Source organism: Apium graveolens, chromosome 9 (genome assembly GCF_009905375.1).
Source record: "Apium graveolens cultivar Ventura chromosome 9, ASM990537v1, whole genome shotgun sequence".
Taxonomy (NCBI): Eukaryota; Viridiplantae; Streptophyta; class Magnoliopsida; order Apiales; family Apiaceae; genus Apium; species Apium graveolens.
Window position 1 is genome coordinate 289,733,727 of NC_133655.1, and position 20,084 is coordinate 289,753,810.

At 35.9% G+C, this 20,084-nt stretch overlaps 4 protein-coding genes and 1 pseudogene across 6 annotated transcripts; 1 reads left to right on the forward strand and 4 right to left on the reverse strand.

Moving 5' to 3' along the window:
* The first annotated feature begins 935 nt into the window (after window positions 1-935).
* LOC141683377 (galacturonosyltransferase 8-like) lies at window positions 936-3,660 on the forward strand. Its single transcript, XM_074488076.1, has 3 exons — window positions 936-1,222; window positions 1,383-2,642; window positions 3,060-3,660. The coding sequence occupies exons 1-3, from the start codon at window positions 1,115-1,117 to the stop codon at window positions 3,333-3,335; spliced, it is 1,644 nt and encodes a 547-aa protein (XP_074344177.1). The 5' UTR covers window positions 936-1,114; the 3' UTR covers window positions 3,336-3,660.
* Window positions 3,661-4,181: 521 nt separating this feature from the next.
* On the reverse strand, window positions 4,182-8,477 carry LOC141683295 (uncharacterized). 3 transcript variants are annotated; one of them, XM_074487987.1, is made up of 3 exons: window positions 6,511-8,477; window positions 5,426-5,846; window positions 4,182-4,783 (listed from the first exon to the last, which is right to left on the reverse strand). In XM_074487987.1, the coding sequence occupies exons 1-3, from the start codon at window positions 7,301-7,303 to the stop codon at window positions 4,744-4,746; spliced, it is 1,254 nt and encodes a 417-aa protein (XP_074344088.1). In that variant the 5' UTR covers window positions 7,304-8,477; the 3' UTR covers window positions 4,182-4,743. The 3 variants fall into 3 exon arrangements, with proteins under 3 accessions (XP_074344088.1, XP_074344087.1, XP_074344086.1); XM_074487986.1 differs by lacking the exon at window positions 4,182-4,783 and adding an exon at window positions 5,039-5,345; XM_074487985.1 differs by lacking the exon at window positions 4,182-4,783 and having other exon boundaries at window positions 5,039-5,846.
* Window positions 8,478-8,623: 146 nt separating this feature from the next.
* LOC141683297 (uncharacterized) lies at window positions 8,624-11,034 on the reverse strand. The gene is made up of 6 exons (XM_074487988.1): window positions 10,711-11,034; window positions 10,179-10,378; window positions 9,357-9,497; window positions 9,196-9,276; window positions 8,925-9,052; window positions 8,624-8,832 (listed from the first exon to the last, which is right to left on the reverse strand). The coding sequence occupies exons 1-6, from the start codon at window positions 10,937-10,939 to the stop codon at window positions 8,790-8,792; spliced, it is 822 nt and encodes a 273-aa protein (XP_074344089.1). The 5' UTR covers window positions 10,940-11,034; the 3' UTR covers window positions 8,624-8,789.
* Window positions 11,035-13,137: 2,103 nt separating this feature from the next.
* LOC141683294 (cytochrome P450 CYP82D47-like) lies at window positions 13,138-15,130 on the reverse strand. Its single transcript, XM_074487984.1, has 2 exons — window positions 14,127-15,130; window positions 13,138-13,910 (listed from the first exon to the last, which is right to left on the reverse strand). The coding sequence occupies exons 1-2, from the start codon at window positions 15,054-15,056 to the stop codon at window positions 13,278-13,280; spliced, it is 1,563 nt and encodes a 520-aa protein (XP_074344085.1). The 5' UTR covers window positions 15,057-15,130; the 3' UTR covers window positions 13,138-13,277.
* An 808-nt stretch (window positions 15,131-15,938) lies between these two features.
* On the reverse strand, window positions 15,939-19,492 carry LOC141686582 (GTP cyclohydrolase 1-like; annotated as a pseudogene).
* Between the last annotated feature and the right edge of the window lie 592 nt (window positions 19,493-20,084).

The window sequence follows — 20,084 nt, forward strand, 5'->3', positions numbered from 1 at the left end:
TTTCAAGTGCTGTTCTACAGGAGGGAGGAAGATGAATATGAGAAGGGGAAAGAGCAGCATTGTTAAATTTACCAAGCCCCTCAAATTCATTAATTGGTGGCGCCATTTCAACACCCGTACCAAAACAAACACATTTTGATTTTTTTTAAAGTACAGCGACGAATTCAATTGGTGATTGATCGTCGAAATCGGCGATTTTTGTAACACTGCTGTCTACGGGTAAATATAGACTTTGAGTAGTATGGGGTATTTTTCAGTATGAACTAAATTTGTTTCTGGTGTTCATAAAATGGTAACATGAACATGAGTGTGTTGATCGTAGTATACTTCTTATAGCAAAGTTTTCTATGAAAAGGCTGAAAAATAACAAAGTTAAATCTGGGAAATGAACTAGACACTGCAGTTAGCTAATGATGGATAAGGTAAGGTAATAGTAAGTGGCTGTCATACATACAGATACATCCGTTAATCCCTCATTATATAAGTAAGATATACAAATTCTTAATTAAAGCACACGCGCGGAGGGCTTGGTTACCGATCACAATCCATTAAAATTTTATAAGAAATATGGTGGCAGAGGAAGGAATGGACGCAGGAAGTAATCGAATAAAATTAACTTGAAATCTTGAATCACGGATCTCATTTGCAGTTGCACTATTTATATATTTTTATCAGGGATTAAAATGGAGATATATCTAGAGGATTTGTAAACAAATAAATATTACTATATTATTATATTAGTAATATATCATCTTTTGAATTTAATTTAAGATGCAAATTTTAAGATATAAACTTATTTGCTAAAAATATTAAATATATATGATTTGATAATAATCATAACACACTGTTATTTTTAAAATAAGTGATATTTAAAAAATATAATATTAATAATTGAAATTTATAGATGTATAAATTATGGACAAGGTACACTACCGTAATATGTTGTCGGTGCAGAATACTACTACGAGCGAGTAGTGTTGTTTTGAAACTATAGTATTAAACTCCACTCATCTCCCTGTTTTTGGATCTCTCTCTCTCTCTCTCGTTGGTTTACAAATGAGTAGAAGAAGACTAACCAAATAAATACAAAACCCAATCAGTAGCCTAGCATCGCATGGATAGCCGTAGCAGATCTGCCGTCAAACTCCTCCTCATCTCCGCCTTGTCCTTGGCCGCCTTCTTATATCTCTCCTCTCCATCCCGCGTCTCCGATCTCCCTCTCGTAAGTCCCTTTCCCCTCTACTTATTGTATTATCTATTTATTAAGCTATTATAATTCAATTGGATACTAGTTATTTATATCTTATAACAAAAACAAAAAAAAATTACTATTGCTAATTAATTCCTTCATTAATTATGTATTAATCACTTGAAATTATTAGGCCATTGCTTATAATGTTGATGATGATGCTGGATCATTAATTCATACATCAAGATCTGTATTAGCCCTTAAGTCCGATCCTCTTAGACCCCGTCTTGATCAAATCCGTAAACAGGCTGATGATCACAAATCCCTTGTTCTTGCTTATGCTTCTTACGCTCGCAAGCTCAAGCTCGAAAACTCTAAGCTTGTTCGTATCTTTGCTGATTTATCCCGCAATTATACGGATCTCCTTTCTAAACCTGCTTACCAATCCCTACATATTTCCGACTCTAGTTCCATTGATGAATCTGTTTTAAGGCAGTTTGAGAAGGAGGTTAAAGAAAGGATTAAGGTTACCAGACAAGTAATTACCGAGGCTAAAGAGTCTTTTGATAATCAACTCAAGATTCAGAAGTTGAAAGATGCCATTTTTGCGCAGAATGAGCAGTTGACTAAGGCTAAGAAGCAAGGAGCTTTTTCGAGTTTGATTGCTGCAAAATCAATCCCCAAAAGCTTGCATTGCGTAACGATGAGGCTGATGGAAGAGAGGATTGCGAATCCGGATAAGTATTCTGATGAAGGGAAGGAACCTCCGCCCGTGCTCGAAGATCCCGACCTATATCACTATGCTATTTTCTCTGATAATGTAATTGCTGCTTCGGTCGTGGTAAATTCGGCAGTGAAGAATGCTAAAGATCCTAGTCAGCACGTTTTTCATGTTGTCACTGATAAAATGAATCTTGGGGCTATGCAAGTTATGTTTAAAATGAGGGATTATAATGGCGCCCATGTGGAGGTCAAAGCAGTGGAAGATTACAAGTTCTTGAACTCTTCTTATGTCCCCGTTCTTCGCCAGCTCGAATCTGCAAATCTGCTCAAGTTCTATTTTGAGAATAAACTTGAGAATGCCACCAAAGATACAACTAATATGAAGTTCAGGAACCCAAAGTATTTGTCTATATTGAACCATATCAGGTTTTATTTACCTGAGTTGTACCCAAAATTGCATAGGATTTTGTTTTTGGATGATGATATTATTGTCCAAAAGGATTTGACTGGACTTTGGAAGATAGATATGGACGGGAAGGTGAATGGAGCTGTCGAGACGTGCTTTGGGTCCTTTCATCGCTATGCACAATACATGAATTTCTCTCACCCGCTGATCAAACAGAATTTCAGTCCAAAGGCATGCGCATGGGCTTATGGAATGAACTTCTTTGATTTGGATGCTTGGAGGAAAGAAAAGTGCACTGAGCAGTACCACTACTGGCAGAATCTCGTAAGTTATAGAATCTGTTCCGTAGACTATTAGATTCAAGTAATACTGTTATTACTAATTGATTATTGCTAGATAATGGCCATTGATGAACATGCTTTGTTATTACTAATTGATTATTACTAATTGATTTGTTACTTTAACGACCTTAATTGTCCGTGCTTTAGATTCTGAAGTTTTAATTAGCTCATTTAAATCATGAGCTGTATGTGTAGTTAATTTATCTTTTTCTTTCATTGTTGAGAAGTGAGATGTGTTTAGAACTATTAATTGATTTGGTCCTGCCTTTACCTATATATTTCATTTTTTTGTGGATTTAATCTGTCCTTAATCGCTGGCTTTCTTGAGGTTATGGGTTAGTTTTTGTTTTATTCTTTCCCTAAACGGAGAGACTGATCCGCGTTTATGTTTTTTTTGCAGAATGAAAACCGGACCTTGTGGAAATTGGGGACGTTGCCACCAGGCTTGATTACATTTTACTCCACAACCAAGCCATTAGACAAATCTTGGCATGTTTTGGGCCTTGGGTATAACCCAAGCATAAACATGGATGAGATTCGCAATGCTGCAGTGGTTCACTTTAACGGGAACATGAAACCATGGCTTGATATAGCCATGAATCAGTTTCGCTCAATATGGACAAAGTATGTTGATTATGATAATGAGTTCGTGCAGAACTGCAATTTCGGTCTATAAATATCTTTATTGGGTGAAGCCTAAGGTCAGAGGATATGCCAATGCTTACCCTACTGCGAAAATCTGGGTTTTGTTTCTCATGCTTCTTTTACACTAAAATTTGGTGCTCATGTTTAATGGTGTAGAATTTGTGTCTACGACAACATAGAAATCTTCTCTGCTATGCTTCTTAAATGTTCATAGTGCTTACACTTTTTTTTTTGAAATGATAAATGTATTATCTAGAGCATTTGTTGAAATTGCTGTTTACTAAAAGTTATATATGGAAAAGATTGTGATACAATTTGGCAGGTTATAAAAATATATCCCATTGCATTGACCAGTATTCTTCAGACTGATGGGATAACTTCAGTATTCTTCAGTGAAGTATACTTAAAATGGCTTAGGTTATGTTGTGCTGCTAATTCATATCTTTAAACAATAACTACAGGTTTCGGGTAGCTTATTGTTTTGATAAGAATAAAGATTGCATATATATCACTTTTTCCAATTGATATTTTGGATGGAAAGTCCAATTGATCATTTTTTGAGCGTCGATGCTGAGGAAATCCATAACTAACAAAGTGATATATTTTAACTGTATGGCCACAAAATTTTAATCCTGATATCGAGTTGGTTGGCGAACAAACTCTCAAAAGCAACAGTTTCCTTAAAGCCTTGAAGTGAGCCAACAGGCAAACCAAATCAACAAAGATCACAGTTGAGTACGACTTATTTTTGTCAGGGAGTACTACAAGTTAACCAATGTATTATTCAACTATTTACCGATTCAACAGATAAGAGTAGTGTGATAAACATATTCAACAAAAAACAGTAAAAAAAAGCACATTAATAATATTTCCGAAAGATAATAATGGCCCTTAATTCAACTAGGGCATTCACCGATATACTAAAGAAATAAAGCTTCTTTTCCTGAACTCACCTTTTCCTATCCACCTATGAGTCTGACTCCCCTTCAAGAAGGGAAACAAAAAAAAGACAATTTCTCTAAAAATTAATAGAGCTGATCACTCAAATGATATCCAGCAGCTAATTTTAATCCTCTTGCTTTGCTGGTAGATACCAACATATAAATGACTACACTGATGAGAAAAAGATAACCAACATCCCTCAACCGTATCTGTACTAGATCAGTTAAGCGATAGCAGGTACCCTTATTGGTGCCGTATTTTTCACATTTCCATTAGCAAGCATATTATTAGCTCGAGTCATGTGGCCATCAATGGTCCCCAAACTTTGATCCCTTTCGTGCCCATTATTAGTATTGTTGGTTGAACCTCCTCGATAGTTGCTTCTGTTACTATAATCTGTTTTTCCATCAGATTCTCCTCGGGCGTATCCTCTGCCATGCCCATAGTTCCCACGTCCTCTCATCCCCTCATTCCTAAATCCAGAATCATTCCTAAAATTAGCTGCTCTTCCAGCTGGGAACCTTCCACGGGTATTCACTGCATTGAGAAACCCTCTTTTCAAAGACGAACCAAAAAAATTGTTCATCAAACATATTTTATTTAAATATGCATTTTTATTTTATGCATTAAAAGTTAACAATCTTTGAAACATAAAATATTTTTATTTTCATTTACTAGATAAAGATATGAAATCGAATATCCCAGTAAGTCAAAAAAAGTATAAGTCTTATAAAAACCATACCCACGACCACGAGTCTATAGAAACTGAAAATTCAGTTCAGACTTTGAAAATTTAAAATAAATAATAACTCATATCAGTTATCAGTCCAGCAGAAACATTGCAGCTCAAGTGAGTGATTACAGAATGTAATAGACAAGATCCAACTTGAACTAAAACTAAAATGTTCATTACACATACTCAACCACTGATATCAGGTAACTAGATTTAAAACCTCATTATGGTCTTACATATTACAATCCTCACAGGCCTCAAATAAAAATTAAGGCTCGAGGGTCAAAAACTAAGGTTTTATCCATTATGCTAAATCAGAGGGTACTATTGTGATGTGCCTCAGTGGATGCTCCACATCTACGCCACCTGCGTGCTTCACAAACTCAGCTGGAGAAAACAAAGTTCCATGACAAACACACACAATGCACACTTCTGTTTTTGTGTACCTGTACAAGAACCCGGTAATGGTTCTTCCGTTGGGCCCATTTCCCGTAGTTGATACACAAGGCATCGGGGGAAGATGCGAAGCACCATTGCGTGCAGTTTGAGGTTTTAGAGGATTAGTGATGATCACATTACTTGTTTCTCTCTTTGGCAGATCAGGGTCAATTGAGTTCTTGGTGCTTACAGGCGCCGGATCCCTAAATACAGCAGCTGATTTCAGCTCTTCACCACACATTAATTCTCTCTCTTGAATATTAGTTGATGAATTCATGTTTACTGTGTCACTTGCTTTTGTTTTAACTTTGACTTCATTGGAAACCATTCCCATTAAATCCCAGCTTCTCATATCAGACTTCTTTGGTCCATTGGCAGCAATAAATGTATATCGATTTTCTTGTGGAAAATTGATTGAACTGCTACCACCTGCAACACAGAATGGAACCATGTTGCTCTAGTTGAATATCCAATATACAAGCGAACTATGACATATGAAATAGACCACTGTTCACCTTATTTCCCTAAAACCAACACCTTTCGGTGTTCATATGTTGATTAAACTTCAATGTTTGTATCTATAACACAACATCAGCTGAAGGGGTCAAACATGTTATATGATCTGTAGTCTCCGTGCCCATATATGGTGAAATATTTCCTACGACCAAAATGGCCTAGCAACATTAAGTAATTAATAAACAAGTAGCAAGGAAACCTTGTCGATCAATACTTAAATTGTTACTATAACAATTCCAGAGTCATAATCTTAATAAGAGGTCAAGTACATCAATATGTAAATGCTTCTACGGTCCTCCCAATTCTTTCCTACGATATCATGGCACGACGGGAATCATTTATCCATGACAACAACCATGTCAAAATGAATGTAGTTTCATGGAGAATTTAGCTAGACAAGTGTGTGATGACGTAGGTTGATAATAGTACTCCATATATCCCACAGAACAAGCCAAAACTAATACAAAAGTTGACAACATTACCCCAAATTAGATTAAAAATGATTTACGATGTAAAGAACTGATCACCGCTAATAGAGCAAGGCAGTCTATGTTTTTCTATGTAACAATGTATATACCTTGGAGAGAAGAGTTATGATGATCTGAAACAGCTGGGGAACTGCCTCCAGAAGAAGCATCTGATTTGCCATTCATAACATTCATCTCTAAATTCCTGCCGTAAGGCCTTAAACTGCGGCAAGCAGCGGTGTCAAAACTTACCCTTTTGTCCTTCCCCAAGTACCCTTCATTTCCATCAGCTGCATTCCCAAAACTAATCCTTTTGTCCTTGTCCATCATCAATCCATTGGTGCATGCAACAACTGAACCCAGACAAGAAGGTTGATACACAAAGCCATTTGTGAACGGCACATATTGCATTGCAGGTAAATTCGGGTACGGGCAAGGGGATTCAGCCATTAAACCCGAGCCATCATGATTCATCTTGAGGTCCAAAAGCAATTTGTGTTTTTCCTTTTCATCTTTTTGACCAACATTTAAAACCACACTGTTAAAATTATTATAAGAAAAGCTTTGGCATTTCTCTTTCTTTCTAGGAGGCATCTCTGCATCCTCCTCATCACCATAATCCTCATGATTAATTACACAACAAAGATTACCAATCTGATCTCCTCCTCCTCCTCCGGATTTAAATTTGAGCTTCTCGTCTCGTTTTTTTCGAGCTTCTTGTCGCCTCAAGGCTTGAACCTCTCGTTTCAAAGGAAGGTGGTCAATAATGGGTAAATCTAGAGATTTTTGAGGAAAAGTTGTGGGGGTAGTTTTGTTATTGTAACATTTTCTTCCAATTGATAACTCCAAACTCAGCTCATTTTCATCTTCTTCCGTTTTACAACTAGTAGAAATTTCCATCATTTCTTATTCTGCTGCTCCTATATTTCTTGTACGTAAAGATTTTCTTGAGGGCTTTTGATTTGTTGGGTTTGAAACTATGAAATGCAATGGTAAGCGAATCACAAACAAGTAATTATAAAAAACAGGGGAGGGGGATAAAGAAAAGGGAGAAGTGAGAGAGGTGAAGAGGGGGGGATTGTGACACGTAACATTGTACAGTTATGAAATTGTTTAATTTATATACCAGAGAGCTTTTAGCGGGGTTAGTGACGAGATGGCAGGGGCAACAAAAGATTTAGCAGCCTCATTAAAATCCGCTAAATAACGGAGGATGCATGGAAGATATATGGACGTGACACGTGTTCGACGTTGAACGATATTTTTTTTTGTTTGCTTTTCAGAGACGCGGGGACGGCCACGTACAATGCCAGGAAAAGGCCCCACCACTTATGAAGGTAGTCAATTGAGAGCTGACACGTGTGGACCTTGTTTTGACAAAGGCTTGATATGCAGCTTTTACAGGGATGAGGAAGACATGACTACACAGCAATGGGTGTCTCTCTGGTTTCTTACGAGGACGGGGTATTTGATTGATACTTCACCAGAAATCGGTAGCATTTGTATTAGTAACGTAGTGATAGAGAATGAAACTCGTTCCTTTTAGTTGTTAAATCAAATCCACCATAATTTCCGAATTTTTATTTCATTCCCATATTTATTATTAGGTTTTTATTTCATTCCCATATCCACTAACGCGCATTTTCATACCCTCCATTCCCAATATCCAGGTTTTCATTTCATTTTCATATCCATTGACGCACATTCCCATACCCTCCATTTCCGATTCCCATTCCCACAATGCATACAAGCTCCAAGTATACATAAACATTGAAACTCTTCTGGGAAAAAATGACATCCTACTGTTGGCTGTTGCAGTTTTAACATAGATTAATTTTCATTACAATCCGGGCTTCATTTTTCCTTGTGAAACAACTTTGTTTTTACCAAAGTAAAACTTCCCGGGTTGAACAAGCTTATTATTGTTTCTACATGTCTGAATTACTTATTTTTTATGCAAACAAATTAGTTTATTAATCGTTCAACCGTACAATCTCGAGGTAACTTCGATAATGCCTTTCACAAGTTAAATGTATTCTCAGTGGTGGTATGTGTATGTTGCAATCATCAATGTGCAATATAGGCACAGCCACTTTACATGATCTTCCCACACTAGTAGGAAGTGATGAGGAACAGCATTAGTAGGAATATAGGAACATTGAACCCCCTGGATTTGTGGTTCCACTACTAAGGAACTACTGGCAGAGTTGCACACAGTTTAAGTTACCACCAATAACTATTTATATTTAAACATATATAACCAAATAGAAGTTGCAATATTTTGATTCAACAAAAGCAAACACTTCATGATACTTCTTTTCATGTTTGTTTCATTGTCAGTTGCAAAATGTTGCATCGACAGGTACTAATAATATATTTAAACATGACCTTAAACCGGAGGGAGGCTGACTAGAAGCTGACCGTTCACAACACTGCAAAATGGAAAAGATAGACATTCAGATCAAATTGACATCATCAACTTGTCATTTAGACAAGCAGTGGAGAATGAATATAAAGGGCAGACCTCTTCACATAGTAGTAACAAAAGTCGGCCAAGATGAAAGTTTGAACAATTTCAGAGAGCAGAACCATTGGTAGCCAAAAGTACCCGCTCCCAAGCAAGTACAGATATGTTCCAGCAGTATCATAAACCTGCAGGCATTATTTTTTTAAGTATTTTGGACACAGTTCAAAATATTCACTATAAGTAAAAGAACGTTTTGTATAGTCATGTACTCATCGTGGCAACACATAACCTCTGACTTCACAAAGAGTTGCTTTAAAAAAAAACTAACCGATAATATCCAATGCGCACATCCTAAAAATCGAGCAATGCCAAGTGCAAACACATAATGGGCTGTAAATGGTTCGATCATCTGAAACAAATAAAAAAAATTAAAAAGTATTTAAATTTTCCTATAATATTTGTAAGATATTTATAAGGAGAGATACGGACCTTTGCATTTTGCATCATGTGAAGCTGAGGCAACACTGAAATGGACTCCAGGTAGACACAGAATGCCCAAAGGATTCGGCTTACATATGAGTGCTGTGTATATGGGTGGATCAGTACACTTAAAATGGCACAAGGCACCACCTGTCGGAGAGAGAGGAGATGTTAATGCAGTTATTTACTTATTTAAAACATCAAAGACGACTTCGGTCACACCTTATGAGTCAATTTGAGGCAACAATCGAGTCAATTATAAGACAATTGTCAAGACTGAAGTTATTATCCTAAAAGGTGACATTTGCAGGCCATCTAAATAACAATTGAAAACTTAATTAATCATGCCGAGTGCTATAAATAAGTTGAATAGGGGTTCGAGACAAAGAAAGATTCTATTTTATCTACAAATAATAAACAAATGGAATCTCAAATTTATGATACATGCGAACTCATGATGAAGTGAATGTTGCTCTTCCGATTGACCAGAGCAATTTCTTTAAAAATTGACAAAAGCTGATAATTACGTGTTGTTTAAAAAAGTCAGCTATAGCAAGGTATCTGGAATCTTCAGAACAATTAACCCAGACCTCTATGGCTCTATCCCATTTACCCAACGGCTTAATAATTGTAGCAACAGAAAATTACTCATAATTCAATCGGTTGCAATTACACATTCAAGTAAATGTAACTTTCCGAAAGAAAATGAACAGTATATATCATTTGTAAGATGATAACTAAATACTGACGAGGTTATGGGCTGTGAAGGCACTGACACTTGTCAACAGTATATGATATAGATAATGAATTGAGCAGAGAAAATGTAAATACCAGATAGTATAGGGGCATGTTGTCCAGCTCCGCAATGTAGGTAGACTTGAACTTGAAGGTTATCATGTATATCACCCAGGCGGTAAACACAAGAGTTGCAAAATCAAGCACAGTGTGAATGTCACCTTCCATGAGAAAACTGCAATACAATCTCACAGCTGTGAATATAGCTGTAAGCTGTTGTGTCTTGAGAGAAAGGCCTAAACAGGGAGACGAATACATCCGAGGTTAGTATCATGTAAGCACTAGATCAAAATGACTATGTATTCTCAAGGCCTGGCTAATGGAAAAATCATTTGCTGGTTTAATTAGGCTAAAAACTAGTAGTATATATGGATGGTGATTGCTGAAGGCTCATAAACTAAATCATTTATGGAAAAATATTCATAATACAATTAAACCTCGATTAGGGGGGGGACAACTGTATTCATTTACAGAAGCCCTGCCGTAAAAAACTGTTACGGCGTTGGTTCTTAATAAGGAAAAAGAGAAGCAGTTAAAGAAAAACAGAGAGAGAGAGAGAGAGAGCAACCGGAGCAGTTGTTCTGGGTAGCGAGCTTAAAAATCAAGACAGCAATACCAGCGACGTGAATAGCTTCAGAAGCAACAAAGAAATGATTGCTATCTTTGACAAGTAATTTGAGAGCCACCAGGGATGAAATTACAGCAGTTACAGCCAGGAATATTTTAACCTTGATTGATTGCTTTCTTACCCATGCGAATAATTTGTTCACAGACGATGATCCTCTTCTTTTCCCCATCCCCCCAATTCGTGTAATTTTGAGAGAGAGAGAGAGAGAGTAATTGTTGTTTTCTTTAATACACCGAGACACCGAGTAGTAAGTAAAGTAGGTTGGGGAGATAACAAGAGTCGTATCCTGTCAGCTTATAATATATTTGTGGGCTGGGCTGCCCGGATGTTACGTTGACATGTCTTGTCATTTCTTTTAGTCCCCCACCAAACTTAACGGTGCGGTTAGGTTACCCCCCTCACCCTTCCTAACTTTTATATCTTTCTAGCCTATTTAACATAAACTCCACTTTTTTTTATCTAAACCTGGATGCTCTCTAAACAAAACTTGAGATCAAACTTAAACTTGACTTGATTGTTTACTTAAACATGTCAATTTTGAACATAAAATCAGCTCGATTACTTGGACAAGCTAAACCAACTCTTTTATTTATTTAATTCGGACTAACTAGTTTAATTCAAAAAATAGTCTGAATTGGCTGAAACTAGGTTAACTCAACTTTATTGGGATAAAGTGCATGTATATTATAAATAATAAATTATTACTAATTACTTAACATTTTTATTAGTATATTTTCTCGTCATTTATCAAAAATTTAATTATATTAAATTTTTTATTTATATTTTAAAATTAAACACCGCGTGTTTGACAAATCTGATAAACGGGCTTATTAATTTATAAGTCCGCAACAGTTTATTGACGAGTGTTTGTTGATCCGATTTATAAGTTGAATTTACAACTTATAAGCTGATAAGTTGAATGTTAATTAGACGTATTTTTTCTTAACTTATTTTTTATTTTTTATTTTTTTATCAATTTAGGTTTTGAAATATATTTTTTTAAATGTTAATCTAACTTAAAATTTAAGAATTTAGATAATTATATTTAAGAATTATTTATTTTAGTTCATTTAAATAAAAAAAATTTGACTTATAAGTTAAATTATCCAAACACTTATATAACTTTTAAACTTTTATCAACTTATCACTTATTATTCAGTTTAAGTCAAAAGTTACTTATTTTAAAATTTACCAAACGGTTAAGAAAATTATCAAAAGTTGTTATGAATATCTCTGATTCTTCACATTTTTTATAAACATCAATAAAAAACTTGTAATATATAGAAATCAAATTTAAGTAAAACATCAAAACTTAATAAAATTTCGACATCGACAATTTAAAAAGTAATTTACAATTTCTCAAGTTATGAATATCTCAATAATTTAAAATAAACGTGGACATATTCTTAAAACCCGACTTGAAATTAATAAAATAGATTAAGAAATAAGTGTTGAGTATGAAAATGTATATTATTATAAGATAAAATTGTTATTTGATCTCAACGTAACATGTAAAACTATAAAAATCTATTTTAAGTTTGATCGAATAAAGTGTATAGGCAAACTATTTGTGAACAACTTGACTTTGTTCAAATTTGTCTCGATTGTTCGTGAGCACGCTCATATTCAACTCGTTTATTCATGAGACAATCTTAAGCATAAATTTTCGTTCAGTTATTAAACTCATCATGCTCATTTAAAAAAAAAAATTCAACTCAGTGCGGAAAAACTCAATAATTTTTGTACTTTTTCTAATTCCTAATCAATCAACCCCCTTCATTCCTAATTTTTGTACCTATTACTTTTGAAATTGATAATTTCTTTATTTTTACATAAAACAAGGCGTTCCCGTAAATTATTTTTTGATTTTATTATAAAAGGAGTCTAGTTCTAAATTTTTATTTAAATACATATGAAAAACTTGTAATTTAAAACTAAAAAAATGTAATTTTACTAAAAATCTAGATAAATGAATATTTTTTAAGCGAATATATTTGATAGATAAACAGACGCAATATTTTTTAAGCTATCAATAATTTTCTTCATTTCATTTATTTTTTTCATATATAAATTAGCTGTTTTTTACCAAGTTAATATTTTTTCTAAAAAAGAAACTCATTGGGTCCCTCATGAATGCATAAATTTTGACCGTGAAATATGTTCACAAATTTTATATATTTTGAGATTTTATACATACAAATCCATAATAGTGTTATTATTAATCTAGAATGTCTCAAAATATTTGATTTACATAAATTTTGTTCTACATTCCGCCCCTCCAATTTTTTTTTTGGTTCATTCTACATTCTTTAGCAATTCAAGAACATTTCTGGAACCTGGATTTATAAACCAACAATAAAGACTCCGTAAAATTTTGAAGTCCCCTTTATTTATTTAATATAATAACAATAATAATTTAATAGTAGTAGAAAGTACAAGGGGAAGGGAAGCCGAAGGCAAGATCACTAATGAAAACGACATGCAAATATGCTATATGGTTATAAACTTTAGAAATGTTTGTAGTAGAGCTCCAAAGGCAATCTTGGAGAGATGATGACATCAACAGGCATCACCTTGGGCAATGCAATTCCCAAACCCTCCTCCATATTTACTGCCTCTCCATCCAAAGTTGCGATATTAAAACCTTGAAGCAGCCTGGCCAATACAAGTTGTACCGTTCCAAACCCATATGTCACTGCAGGGCACATTCTCCTGCCCGAGCTAAACGGAATAAACTCAAAATTCTGACCCTTCACATTCACCTTCTTGTTTTCTTCAAGAAACCTTTCAGGCTGGAACTTATCAGGCTCTGACCACATTCTTGGATCTCGATGCAGTTGCCATATGTTGACAACTAAACGTGTTCCTTTTGGTATGTAATACTCACCTATGTGACAATCTTCGGTGGCTTCTCGGGGTCCTGATAAGGGCCCTGGTGGATATAAACGCAGTGTTTCCTTTACTATGGCTTGTAGATATGTTAAGTTCTTCATATCTGATTCTTCAACCCATCTGTGGCTTCCCACATTGAGGTCCAGCTCCTCTTTAGCTAGTTTTAGGGAACTTGGATTGTTAAGTAGTAATGACACGGCCCATGTTAGTGTTTCAGATATGCTTTCTGACCCAGTCATGATGATAACCTGAAATAGTTTAAAACTAATTTTGTTATACAGGGGACTTATGAAGATAAGATTGTAATTTTCATGTGATTTTAAATTGGATACCTACTCCAAGGTCAGCCTGGTTGTATCTTTTATTGAATGAACCTTTTTTTTTAGTTCCAACTTCCAATCCTACTTTGACAGTATTGAAGTTATGTAAATTTAACATTGGCTTCTATGAAATTTAAGCTTTACCTGTATTGTTGCCTTGATGATTGTGTCACGGTCGTACCCAATAGTTTTAGCATCCAATCCAATGATCGACAGCATTGCATCCATGAAATCAGTGTGAATAACATCCGCACCACAAGCATTTCTTTCTTGGACATGTTCTTCAAGCCATTTCTTCAATATAGTATCAACTTCCTTGGAAGTATGCATCATAGATTTTAAATGGCCTCCAATGTCCAACCATTCAAGACTTGGAATGAAATCGGACACTACAAACACACCGCCAAGATACAACACTTTTTTGATAGCTTCTTTTATATGCAAATCCTCAGGACTGCTATCAGAATCAAATCGCTTACCAACAAGCATCCTTATAGTCGTGTTGAAAGTAAAGTCATCAATCCACTTGCTTAAAGTCACATTGCTAGCGAGTTTACGGTTTTCTGAGCATAACGAGTATAGTTCCCTTATGCATATATCGAGCTCAGAGGATTGATGGTGCTTGAACTTCTGGAGCTGGTGGCTTGCTAAGAGCTCAAGATTGACAAGCTTACGAATATCGCGCCAATATGGCCCATAAGGGGAAATCGCAAAGGCTGCATAGTCATATCCCAAGTATTTGGAAACAGACATAGTCGGCCTAGTTGCAAAAATCCTGTCATTGGTGGTGAAACACTCTTTCACCATCTCCCAACTGCTAATCACCACCCCATAGTGGTGTCCAAGCCGGAGAGAGAAGACGGGGCCAAATTTATCGGCCTTGTTTCCGAGGATCCGGGCCAAGGGCTGTTGACCCCTTAAGAGATGTAGGTGGCCAATGAAGGGCAATGCTCCAGGAAGTTGAGGAGCTTTGCGGTGGACAGTACTGTTTGCACCATATCTTTTCAAATGATAGTAAGCAATGAGAAAAGGGAATAACAAAGAAAATGCAAGGAGATATTTGAACAGATCCATGTTAGTTAAGAAGAATCCTGTAAGTATAGTGGAGAGCGGATAGTAGAAAGTGCAGAAGTAAAGAGGACCGTTTATATAGTTACATATAGCTCACATCCATTCAACAACTGTCTCCTACAAATTACACTGTAATAATATTGTGCAACTAGGCCGGCAAAGTCTACAACATGTGTTATCACATTTCCGACCATATGGAGCCCACGGAGCAGCAAACAAGCTAAGCCACAATAACGCCAGGAAAAATACACCGAGTCCAATTATATGCTACACTTAGTTAAACGTGTTACACAACATACTCCAGTGAGAATCACGCCCTGTATAAAGAAAAAAAAAACATAAATTAATATTTTAAGGATGAAAATGAGTCAAAGTTTCTTCGAAAGCCATCTCTCTCCCCTTTCTACCAAATTTGGCAAGGAATCTGACTTAAGGTTTTATTTAGTTAATTTAAACAACGATATATTGATATGGGCGGGGCGGCATCACCTTGTTAAATCTTGAAATATGGCAGTCATTTATTTCGCAGTAGTTTTAATCTTGTTTTCCAAATACGATCAAGACCCTATTTAGGTGTACAACTTCAAAGGGTTCTGATATAGAAGGGACTAGGATGGAATGTGTGAATGTTCTGATACACCTGCAGCTAAGAAGACGGGGCAAAGTTGTAAGAGAGTGTGTTTCTCTTTTGTGCGAGCCTAAGACTAGCATGCATGTGTAGCTTTGAGTGTTAGATTGGTTGGAAAACTTTTGGGGTCTCTAAAAGCCCAAGCCTCTGACATTCACTGCACTGGTAAAACTGAAAAATACACAAAATTGATTTGCTAAACTCATGCCTTTAGCTACAAATAATATGAAACCAATAGAGACAGTATATTTCTTAGGACTCAAACTGCAAAATACAACTTTCAGGGGGACAACATATTCCTTTGCTATCAAGTATAAGCCAAGTGCAAAATATTCTCAAGTTCTTAATTTAACTGAGCATTACAAAAAATGAGTAAGTAATCGCTGGAAATACCCAGGTTCTCTCCCAACAATAAGCTGCAGCTTTGCTCATTAACTGTAAGTAATGGCGGTGCCACACGCGACACGCCCACAGCGGGCAGCCAAACAGCTCTAGTTCGGGAGTCTTGCTGGATGTATAATTATATGGCATCACTCTATGAACATGATATTATACACAACTAGCCATAGGGGAAGGAATGCTGTGCAGAAATTTCACCCTTGCAGCAGATTATCTCGAAAATCGACCCAAAACAGCCATCGTAGCTGTACTACTACCAAACTTTCCAATCCCTTTAGATATCATACAAGTGTGGTTACACTCAACAACTACCATTACATCTTTTCCTACCAGCGATGAAACAGTTTCGGCAATCTTCCTGGTGAGCCTTTCCTGCACCTGAAGCTTGAAACCATGGAAATGCACTATCGACTGCAAAAGGGATAGTCCAGTGGCATCGATCCCGGTACCAATATAACCAATATGCACGACACCATAAAATGGAAGTAAATGGTGTTCACACTGAGACCAAATTGACAAGTTCAGCTCAGACTGTATAGATTCTTCTGTTTGACCATTGTCCCCGTTGGATTTAAATAGATTGATTCTATAGCGATCAAGCCCGTGAAGCTTCATCTCAGAGTCATTGTTCCGGAAGTTCATCAGCCACTTCACGAAACGGGTAGGAGTTCCTAGAAGTTCTTCTCTCAAAGGGTCTTTGCCCAGAGACTGAATAACTGAAGTCACTGCATTAACCATTTCTAGATTTGCTGGTTCCATCTTGAAAATATACTGAGATGGACACCAACTTCCATCTCCAGATACTCTTGAACAACTTTCTTCTATATCTATTCCTCTAAATCTTAAGAGACCCAGATATCTTCCTTTTGATTCTCGAAAACCCCTGAACCAGAAGTAACCACTACCTTGGCATTATTCCATATTGTAGAGCTGAACAGACATCATCTGCCAGTCGTTGTGGATCTTGGAGCCTTTTGGCAAAAACATCAGCAACCCGAGTGAGCTTGCTTAGACCTACCACTCATTGTCCAGATGGGACATAACCGACATGGCATTTAACCTGGAACGGAAGCAAGCACGACTCGCAGATGAGAAGAGGTCAAGATCTCGAACTATTACTAGCCCTCCCACTCGTCCAGCATGACCAACTCCACCTATTGCTTGTAACCTGTAGTAAAAAATGTCGGAAAATTGTAGATTAGAATCAGACCATGCATCTTCAAAAATGTGCGGGTCAAGTGATTAGACACAAACATGCAAAATATGCTTCTTATAAGATGATACAAAACAAGCTAAATGCTGCAGAATCTGGATGACTAAATGAGTGAACAAAATAGAGAAAGTTGATACTATAAATGTCTTAAGATGACCAATTCTTAATATGTATGCGGCTATGCACTACAACATTAGCTGAACTCATCTGAAATTTACCCTGCATATACCCTTTATCTAGTAGAAATCTATATAGGACTACAATTGTAGTGGGTCAAATGAGTTTCACTTACAACAATTTGTGACTAGACTAATACCGTTAGCAACTTCAAAACTTCTCAAGGAAGAATTAGACGCCAGTAGTAGCAGATCCGAAGGTCAAGACTTGGACAATATAGCATGTACCCTGTAGGCATCTTGTTTTGTATTAAGCATATACCTTATCTAGTTTCTCTATATGTGCCATATCACCATAAAATTTACGCCATAGAGAGAATTAGGAAACAAGTCCAATTCAGAGCACAATAAATTCTTCCAACACAAATGGTACACGTCAGTATGTGATCTCCGCCTACATATTCAACTTCCTCAAATTAAGTAGCTAAATGTATGAAATGCAACATCTGGAGGAAATGTGAGTAAATTACACATGACAGACCTTTTCTCCAGAGCTTCCAGACACCAAGAAATATACAAAACCTTCCCACAAGAAATCTAAATAACACCACTTTGTCAGTGAAGGGATGCTAATTCTAACAAGAATTAAAAGTTAACACATGTGAGATGACAGAGAGAATCAGAGATACAAAAGTCTAGGGACAAATAAAATAACAAGTCAGAGAGTTAATGAATTGGTAAAGAAATTCAATTTTGTTAGTATCAAAAGCATAATACTGATTAAAGAAAATAAAATTTAAAAATTAAACACCAAGTGGTTTTATTATTGTTTTCATGGTGTCACCAAGCCCTAGTTTAGTTGAAAACTCCTCCTTTGGTAACTTCATCAAACAACACATTCTCCCTGTTACAATATCTTTAGTTTCTTCTATTTTATTGCTTTGTTCCGTGCTCTCTCGTTCCTTCTATTTACTTCTCCACCCGCTTTTCTACATAATTTTTACCCTAATATTTTATAAAAGAAGAACAGAATACATTGGGTGGAAAATGTACAGGCTATCCTAATGGTACCATTGTGGATTTGACTTTTCCGGTTGGTACCATTTTCTCATAGTATTGGCTTCTTCAAATGGTACCAGTGGTGTCACCTGACATCCTATAATTGCAGTTGCAGATTAACATTAGAGAAGAATATCAAACTGAATTTATGTTGATATATATTTTAATATATCTAATGACAATCAAGGAGTTTTTAACTTAACAAACAATTAGAGTATGAGACTAATAAATCAAAAATTTAGGTGCACCAGGAGCAAGCAAAAAATAATGGATGGTATGATAGTACATGTAGCTCCTGAGTTACTAGATCCGAACTCCTAACTCAGTCCAGTCCCGCATACCACTAGTCCTAATCGGCACAATTCCGTAAGCCCAAACTTGGGAAATCCTAGCACGTGAGGCACTCGCCTAAGCACATGATATGGACAACCGTCACCCATCAATCATAGAAATAATTAGGGCACGCGTCAGAGGATCCTCAGAACATTTCTCGGTCTGTCCCGCGCTATCACATGTAATGCATCCACTACTAACAGGTGTCCTCCGCTCTTAGAACCAATGGTCACGATTCAAAGTACCAACCCCAAAACCCTATTATAGCCTAAGAAGGTAAGGTTTTGGGGTTAATCACTCACACTCATATACACACAGAGCCACCTTGCATTCGTACATATCTTCATCTTCTCCAAAAACGAGTTCTTACTCTCACACCGAGGCGTCACGGGACCCACACCCCACCACAGCTACACTTTCACGACAGCGAAGGATCCATGCACGACGTCGAAAGAGCGGTCCCGCCATCGGGAGTTATCATGGTACAATCGGAAAAAGACATTAGAATAATTATACTTACCACAACAGTTTAACAGCATCCTCGATATCATCACTCGTCTTGTTGTTTTTGTTTGTTTTCAATTAGTAGCTCCTTGCAAACCCCTGCTTTCAATCCTTTCTCTAGCTCCACATTAAAACGCCCATTAACTATAGCTTCCATACACATTAGAAAAAGAACAAGAAATAAAGATAACAATCTTGCCGCCCCTAAATTAATAATCTTTATTAATTAGGAAAACCTCTTTTTAATGATATTTTGGTTTCACTTATTTTTTGGTTACATAATCTTTTGGTTTCACCTTTATAATTCATGTTATAAGTATTATTTTTATCATTTTTATTCCTATATGACTTATAATTCTATATGTATTATTTTTACCCATTTTTTGAATTTTATAAGCCATGATTATTTATTATTTTTATATGTTTAAATCTTATTTTTAATTATGTTTTAAAATAAATAGCGTCATAAATTGACCCAACTAAATAGGTTTCGAAAAACATAAATCACGACCAAGTAAATAGGTCATGTGTCTAAATTAGAATATTTTAATTTGGAATTTTTTTAATTTATTGGTGAAATTCCATTTTAATAATATGACATGGATATTATAGAAACTATATTTTGGTTTTACCCATAAAAAATAATAAAATTGTTCCAACCGTAATATGATTACAATTCTATTTCCGCAAGATTCTAATTATCTTTTGATAGGGTACTTGATTTTATCTTATTACGGTTACGGCGTATTTTGGTTTTACACCTAGATTTCTATCTTTCA